The sequence below is a fragment of the Conger conger genome, chromosome 4 (assembly GCF_963514075.1).
Source record: "Conger conger chromosome 4, fConCon1.1, whole genome shotgun sequence".
Classification (NCBI taxonomy): domain Eukaryota; kingdom Metazoa; phylum Chordata; class Actinopteri; order Anguilliformes; family Congridae; genus Conger; species Conger conger.
Genome location: NC_083763.1, coordinates 11747468 through 11756162, shown reverse-complemented (window position 1 = coordinate 11756162; position 8695 = coordinate 11747468). Strand labels below are relative to the sequence as shown.

General features: G+C 44.2%; 1 protein-coding gene across 1 annotated transcript in view; it reads left to right on the top strand.

Annotated features, from left to right (window-relative positions):
* Positions 1–827: 827 nt before the first annotated feature.
* The window catches only part of fkbp8 (FKBP prolyl isomerase 8), an 18148-nt gene continuing 10280 nt past the window's right edge, over positions 828–8695 (top strand). Inside the window, exons 1-6 of the mRNA XM_061239357.1 lie at positions 828–963; positions 2736–2998; positions 3209–3263; positions 4479–4648; positions 5734–5822; positions 6804–7024. Coding sequence (XP_061095341.1) covers positions 2756–2998; positions 3209–3263; positions 4479–4648; positions 5734–5822; positions 6804–7024 — 778 coding nt within the window. The 5' untranslated portion in view covers positions 828–963; positions 2736–2755. The remainder of the gene's footprint in view (positions 964–2735; positions 2999–3208; positions 3264–4478; positions 4649–5733; positions 5823–6803; positions 7025–8695) is intronic.

Sequence of the window (8695 nt, the reverse complement as noted above, 5' to 3'; positions counted from 1 at the left end):
AAACTTTGCATTTTTGGAGGTGCGGGAGGGCCTCCTATACCACCTAAAAGTGCGAAGACAACTCAACCTTGGAAACAGTGCTTAACGAACTAAAATATGAAAACTGAATAGGGATTGTGGCCTTCAATATAGGTGTTACATCAAACCAGCAGAGCCACGATAATAGAAATCCCCATACTATAAGATTTGTATTCATCTTTGTATTAATCTGTATTATTGATTGAAATCTTAATTGTTCCACTTTTGCTACATGCTTTCCTGAGTTTTGAGCTACAATTACCTTTCATTCTTGTCCTTTCAGACAAAAAGTGCAAGATGCAACTGTCTTGTCACTGCAAGAACTTTAGAATCATTGTCACATACTATTATATGGCTGGGTTTTCTTCCACTTACGTTCCTTACTGCTCAAAAGGTTATGAAGGTAATTATGTTTGAAGGTAATTTGCCATCATCACAACGTGGATTATCATATCAACCTCCTACTGGCATTTTAATGCAGTTATTCCTACTAGGAGGTTCATCATTTGATACAGATCCAAATGTTTCATTCTAATGAAAGAATTTAAGAAATTAAAATGCTTTGTAGTATTCTTTCAATATTGATGTGAATGTATGTGGAAGGTTTATCAGAGTACAGTGTTTTGGCGAGCTGTCACAATACCACAAAAATCTATTCTTGATCAACGCATGGGTTAACGTGACAGATGTCTTTGTCCTGGGGAGGAGCGTCAACATGAGCAACCAATAGCGAAACTGTTGTATAACCGATGAGCCAATAGGGTTTGCAACTGCGCAGGAAGAGAGCGAGGTCGAAAGGTGAGCAGGAAGTGTTGCAGCCTGTGGTAGCTAGCTAGCTACAAAGCTAATAAGTTGGTCGCCTCCGTCTGCACGGGTTGGAGTGTGTCTTTTAAACGCAGATAAGAATAAACTTTTAAGTGTAAACAGCGCTGCCGCCCTGTCAAGGTAGGACACAATAATGTCAGTCGAGTCGGTGCGTTTTCTGCAATTGTAACAGGCAAACTCTTCTCAATTACTCATCCAACGCTAGCTAGCTAGCTAGCTAACGCTGCAGTAAACTTTCTGGAAGTTTCTCGAAACACTTTAAGTTAACTTTACCCAATGAAAATTAAAATAAACGGCTAAACTTTGAAAGTAGCTGGTAGACTGGTGAGCTAGCTGTATTCGGACATGACCAGTGTTGGCCAAATATCTAGCCCAAACGGTGAGCCTGCATACTGGTCTAACTAAATGGGGAGCAGTAGGCTAGCATTATGTTAGAAAATACAGTTGGCTCTAGATAGCTAGCTAATTAAGCGTTATAGAACGAGAACCCGTGTTATATCGTGGATATTGGCGCAACTAGCGGGGTCGTTACACAGGTTTAAGTTCCACAACGTTTTTATACAACGGTTGCCACATTTATCTTTAAAATTTTCACAAAGAAAGACAAGACTTAAAATGAATGTATTTGTTTTATGGTAAATGTATTGTTCCGCTGAGCAGTAATTTATTGGTTGCTAAGCAACGGTATTGCGAACGTTAGCTAGCAATAATGTATCCCCACTCCACTAACGTTAGCTAAGCAACGCTATTGCAATAATCTGATAACGTTAGCTAGCTAGCTTGTTAATTTACATTACACCAGATGACACTGACACACAAGTAATTTGTCTTTGTTGTAGACGTTCATTTCGGTTACAAAGTAGATAACGGTTATCTACAAACGCGGAGTAATATTAAAACGTGTGAACATTCCATTTAGATGTACGAATAATCCGTGCGTATATCATGGATATTGGCACGGCTGGAAGGCAAACTAACCAATAGAGATAGTGGACCGGGCCTATGCGTTGTATATGTAACAATGGTCACATTTCTGTAGTCATATTTCATATTTTCGTATTCATATGATGTGTGCTGAAGTGACTTGTGTTTCTCAAACACAGTGCAACACATGGCAACATGGCAAGTGCAATTCAAACACAGGGACAAGTGCAATGAGAACCCTAGAGGAAAGTACAGTTCACATAGACACAACTTGAACTCTTGAAGAGCTCATCAACTTACCAACTAGCATACCGCCGTTGGCAACTAGAATACCTTCATTTTTTGGAGAGGTGGGGTGCACTTGTTATTTTGGTATGACTCAGACTAAGGGTCTATTCAAAACCGGAGCCTGTTCCTCACAAATCTAACTTCCTCCAAGACTGCAAACAGCAGGTCGGCCAGCGGGTTCAGCTCAGCCAACCACAGATGATGTGCACATACGTCTTCGCTGGCAGTTTTCCTTTAATGTAATCCTATCAAATCTGTATCTATGTTACTGAGCTAGCTAGTTTGCTAATCTGTCGCTGTCAGTCTTCCAGTTATAAAAGCTGCTAACTTCCAGTCTTCACTGAGGGAAGGAAAGTACCTTGGGCACTGAAGGGTCTGGTCTGGGAGTTTTCTGTGCTCTAATTGGAGTACTCGAGACCTTTTCCGAGCTGAGATTCAAGAACTTTTCATACTGTGGTCTTGGTATGCTAGTGTTTGTGCTTTGGCATTATCATCTAACTTTGTCGATTTATAGAGTATGTTCCAGTATAACAGGACAGTCAGGCTCTGATGAACAAATGATACCTTATGAAACGATACCTTCTTGGTTTGTGGTGAGTGCGGTCAGCAGTCCAGGCCTCGGACATGGTGTGAGGAAGACGACAAACTACAAGCCATTTGAACGATCTTTTGTATTTCAGGGTCTTCTGATCACAACGAAATGGCTGACATAGAGGAGCTGCCTGCTGGTGGCGGAGGCAATACGGTGGACAGCACCGCCGTCTCTCCGAGTGCTGAACCGTCGGAGGAAGGGCAGGATTTACTGACGGACAGCGGGGAGGAATTTGAGATGTTGCCGAGTCCCGGCGATTCTGACACTGAAGGCCCTCCCCCTCCGGAAGACGCCGGAGAGGGGGAGAAGAAGAAGAAGGAGGAGGAGGTGGGAGAGGACAAGGAGGACGAGGTGGGAGAGGACAAGGAGGTGGAGGTGGGAGAGGAGAAGGACGTGGACGTGGAGGTGGAGGTGGAGGTGGGAGAGGACAAGGAGGTGGAGGTGGGAGAGGGGAAAGAGGTGGAGGTGGGAGAGGAGGAGGAGGAGGAGGTGGAGGAAGAGAAGAAGAAGGAGGTGGGAGAGGAGAAGGAGGAAGGAGGAGAAGAAGAAACAGTGGTGGAGGCTGCGAGCGTCTCTCCTCCCGTGGCCCCGGTAGAGGAGTGGTTGGATGTTTTGGGTATGACAAATTGCCTTCACTAAACTACAAGACTTTCATTTTTTTGGAGAGGTGGGGTGCATTGCACTAAATCATTTTTATTATAAATTATTTAGAGTCTTGGTGGGGTGTTATTTTAGTATGACTAAGGGTCTAATTCAAAGCCAAACCATGTTCCTCACAAATCTAACTTGTTTCCTCGTCCAGAATTCTTGCAAAATTGACACGTTTGCTACAGTTCAGATTAGCAGGTTCACGCCTAAACACACAAGTGTTGCTTTGCTTTAATCATGCTTTTTGTTCAAAGCTGTGTACATTAATCACGTCACGGTATTGCCCTCATTTCCTTGTGAACATTACTCTTAAGAAACTAAAACTGGGTTTTCAAACGGTGTCTGTAGGTATTTGTGGTTTCCTTTCAGTCAGCATTCAGTTAAGGCCTTGAGAGCAAGCTGATTGGAATCTCTAGGCCAGGGGTAGGCAACCCTAGTCCTGGAGTGCCAGTGAAATTTCTGTTTTTGATTCATCTGAGCTTGATCACAACAGGATTAATGGATGATTAAAAGTCTGAAGCTGAATATTCTGAATGGTGAAATGCTGAGGGACATGGTCACCTGCTTTCATTAAGACTGATTAATTACACAGTACAACTCATTAAAAGGAAGCCTATTATGTAGTTATATGTTTGGATGGAGTAGAAACCAGGACCGTCTCTGGCTCTCGAGGAGCAGGGTTGCCTACCCCTGCTCTGGCCAATCAATGACTTAAATTAAGCCCTGGTGCTCAAACACACTGAAACCCTTGGTCTAAAGAATGGGAGCAGATATGTCACTGAGCTGCACCCCTTGGATTCATTTTGTATTGGTCTAGATCAGTGGTAACCAGCCCTGTTTCTAGAGATCTACCATCCTGTAGGTGTTCTCTCCAACTGTAACAAAGCACACCTCATTCAAGAGCTAGAGATCTGCATTGAACTGCTATTTGGTGTGCCAAATTAGGGTTGAAATGAAAAACCTACAGGATGGTAGATCTCCAGGACCAGGGTTGGTGCCCACTGGTCTGGATCATGTTTGTCCACTTTTTGGATTTGCATTGGCACAAGAGGGGAGGCACAAAGTAACATGGTCCGTTTGGAACATTTCCAGTGATGGTTAAAAATCCTTCACAAAGTTTGAAATGCAGAAAATAATCTGACTGCTATGCAATAAGAACCACGTATGGAATTCATGTTCGCAGGTAATGGGCGGCTAACGAAGAAGGTTCTGGAAGCAGGGAACGGGCCTGACAGCAGGCCGCAGAAAGGGCAGAATGTTCGGATTCATCTGAAGATCTCATTGGCCGATGGCACGGCTGTGGCTGAGGATCCTAGCCTCTCTTTCACGCTTGGAGACGGTGATGTCATTCAGGTAGGGATTGCTATTCTTTACCCTGGAGTGGGTAGGCATACACTATTTCAAAATGGTGTTGTAATAGTAGCCAGTGGGCCCCTCTCCTCGTCCAAGAGAGCCACAAGGTGTGCTTTTGTTGTTACTTGTATGTAATTGACGAGTTAAAGCAGTTCATTACACCAGAAACTCACCTCACCTGGTTTCTTGGGTGTGAATTGGTTGCTGATATTCAGGTGAAAACAAAAATCTGCACGCCCTGAAGCTCTCCAGGACCACTGTATTATGCAGTTGTGAACTAACCTTTAATTCCATAAGAAAGTATTCTTCAATGTTTTAATGAGATGTGGATAATCTCCCTCCTGTGCTGTATTTCACGGACCAGGATTTCTGACTCGATAACTGCACTGAGTAAAAGTAAAACCCATAACTGTCCCGAATCTTGAACGCGACTGAATTAAGAAGAGCTCAGTGCTGTTGTCCAGCTAACTCACTAATCCTGCTTGGTGAAATACCCCTCAGCAGTGCTGCTGTCAGTGTGTTAGCATCTTGTTGTACCTTAGCTTCACATAGTGTCAGCATCATGCAGTGTTAGCGTCACATAGTGTGTTAGCATCACGCAGTGTTAATGTCACATAGTGTGTTAGCATCATGCAGTGTTAGCGTCACATAGTGTGTTAGCATCATGCAGTGTTAACGTCACATAGTGTGTTAGCATCATGCAGTGTTAACGTCACATAGTGTGTTAGCATCATGCAGTGTTAGCGTCACATAGTGTGTTAGCATCTTGTTGGGCCTTAGTGTCACACAGTGTGTTAGCATCATTCAGTGTTAGCGTCACATAGTGTGTCAGCATCATGCAGTGTTAGCGTCACATAGTGTGTTAGCATCATGCAGTGTTGGCGTCACATAGTGTGTCAGCATCACGCAGTGTTAACGTCACATAGTGTGTTAGCATCATGCAGTGTTAGCGTCACATAGTGTGTTAGCATCTTGTTGTGCCTTAGCATCACACGGTGTCTTCGCGTCATGCAGTGTGTTAGCGTCACGCGGTGTGTTAGCGTCACAAGTGTGCATTACATCTTTGCTATGCTACCTGTTCTCAGGCGCTGGATCTCACGGTGCAGTTGATGGAGATGAACGAGAAGGCCCTCGTCCAGACCAGCCCAACATACGCCTATGGAGACCTGGGAAGGTGGGGAGAATGCCCTTTCTGTTTGAACGTCCCAACAGTGCAGTCGATGATTTGGAGGATTAATACACTAATACGGCTACAGGTGCCTGGTTTCTTGAGGCCGAATGCCCTGCTTTTTGCTACACTCCCTCCTGAAGTAATGCTAACGTGCTAACATGCTGCACCTCATGGCTGCTGGTGCTTCAGCGCAGGGCAGAGCCAGCCTCTGCCTTGTCCTCTGTCAATATGTCTTCCCCTCTGTTCAAGATTAAATAATGTCTGAATCCGTGTTTTATTTCAGTGCTTTATTCCATGTTTTTTTCAGAACAGGAAGTCCACGTAATCAACTTTCATTTCTTTAAGACTTAATCAATGTTCAGTGTGCCTTCCTAAAAGAGGTCATTGGGCTTAATTTTCTGCAAGTTTGCATTTGGGGTATAACGTAAAACCAGGCAGTATAAACATTGGGATCAGTCAATACGGCCGGACTAATATTGGTGATTGATATCGGCTGCAGAAGGCAGCTGGTTCAGCCAGTTCACTGCTGGGTCTATCGACTGCAGCGCGTCAGTGTAACAGCATTGTAAATGTCCATTGGGCTGAATGGCTTGTTCTCCTCATTATACGAGCAAAAGACTTAGGCACCCTAGATTCTTTAAAATATACATTTGGGGGTCGGATGTTTATTTTTTTTAGTGTCAGTTGAAAAGAGCAAATTTGAGATGTCCAAGCATCGATTTTCCAAAAGAATTAAATGTTACAGTGACAGCCAAAGTATACAGAACTCGCCAGTTCAAAATTGCAGGATGGTGTACCCAAGAGAATTGATGCAGTTTTAAAGGCTGGTCACAAAAAATATTACAAGTCCTTTTTAGTTTTAACTGTTTACTGCTTGGATAGTAGTTTTTTTTTAATATTTTGAGAGTACGGAATGTTTTTACGTGTGCCACATGTTTGCACAGTGCTGTATTTTCCTGATCTTGCGCTCTGTGTCCTGGGCAGTACTGCCCCTGCTGTTGCCCCCGGCGCTGACCTGACCCTGGAGGTGCACCTGCTGGAGGTCACAGAGGCCCCGGACCTGGAGCTCCTGCCCGCCGCGGAGAGGATCGCCCTTGCCGGGAGGAAGAGGGAGCGGGGCAATGAGTACTACCAGCGTGGAGACTACGCCTTCGCTGTCAACTCCTACAGCATCGCCCTGCAGGTCTCAGAGCCCAGCTCCAGAGGTGAGAAACAGGGGCCAAAAGCTGGAACCGCAAGAGAATAACAGTAGAGAGGGTTCCACCTAGAAGCTAAACTGCTCCGTGTTTAAATCTGCTTATGCAGACCTCTGTGCTGTTTTAAGAATTGGTCGCAATAGCAGTAGCAGTAGCAGTAGCAGTAGTAGTAGTAGTAGTAGTAAAGTTTCTTTTGATGACCTGTTGATCCATAGGTTTTCATTCCTTACTGGGCTTGCAGTAGGTTGTTGGGTACAAAATGGAAGGTTTATTTTGGCGGAATATACCATTAACGAAGGGGAAAATGCAATTTACATGACATTACATTATTGGCATTTGGCAGACGCTCTTATCCAGAGCGACGTACAGTTGACTAGACTATGCAGGAGACAATCCTCCCCTGGAGCAATGCAGGGTTAAGGGCCTTGCTCAAGGGCCCAACGGCTGTGCGGATCTTATTGTGTTGTATTGTTATTGTGGCTACACCGGGATTAGAACCACCGACCGTAACTACACATGCTCATGGCACTTCCTGGCCTCTTGTACGGCTAGCCCAAAGCGGAATAGGACTTTTTAGTGTTTGACTTCGCTCTTGTTCCTACAGCCCTTGAAAATGACTAAAATATATTATAACTACATTCATTCTTGGAAGAAGTGGTGAAAAGCTGGTTGGATATCCCACTGTGAAAAGGGCCCCCAAAAAAATCAATTGTTTTCTTCAGTTGATGAAATTGGCTAGCCTTTCTCACTCATGTCAGTGCAATGACATTGCTAACAAATTGGCTAGCTAAATTACTCAATAAGCCCGCTACCAAAAGGTGGCTGCTGAGTGACTGGCGTTCAATGCCGAGAGCGTATGCAAGCATGTGTCCACGCGGATGGAAAATATTTTGAAGCCGCGAGCCGTCTGAAAAAGTGTTCATCCTTAAAAAGTCATTGAAAAGTCACATGAAATATGAATATGGTTCTGAGTGGGAACGTTGCCATGGTTTCAATTAGAGGAGCCATTAAGGGGAGGGAAAGACTGGCAGACTCTGCCACAGCTGTAGTTTATTATGTTTCTGTATGGATTTAATTGAGAGTTTATCCTGGAAATGAGCATGGCAAGATGGTAAAATACGATGCACAGGGACCTCTATATTAAGTGCTTCTTTAATTTGCCATCTTATTTCGCAGTGTTATGGTGTTGATGGTGTAATGATAAGCTACATGCATGCTTATCGAGGAAAGTGGAAAATGTGGGAAGATTCCGTCTATTGTGAGTGTTCCGTTTCAGTCGGGCTGTTATGATCCCCCCTGAGACCTGAGTCTGTCCTCACCTGTAACGTTGCCGTGTTTTTATAACACAGGAAAATCCTGAGCTTCTAGTTTTACTCAAATTAGACCGGTTATGGGAGAGTGAGTTTTCACAAAACGTGTGATGGGCGGAGCTACGAGATGTCAATCAAGGTTGTTGACACTTTACGTAGGTTTTAGTTTTTCAGGAAATCTCATTTTTACACCACTAGCTACTGTCCCTTAGCCTACTGTCTTTTACAAAGAAAATGAACTGGAGGATGTCGCGTGTTAATGGCATGTCGTTATTCGGCATGTCGCCGAACTGGCTGTTTTCCCTGCAGTGAGGTGGGATTTCAGATGTTGAAGGTGCACAGCACAAGTGTCTTAATTGTACCTGAAAAG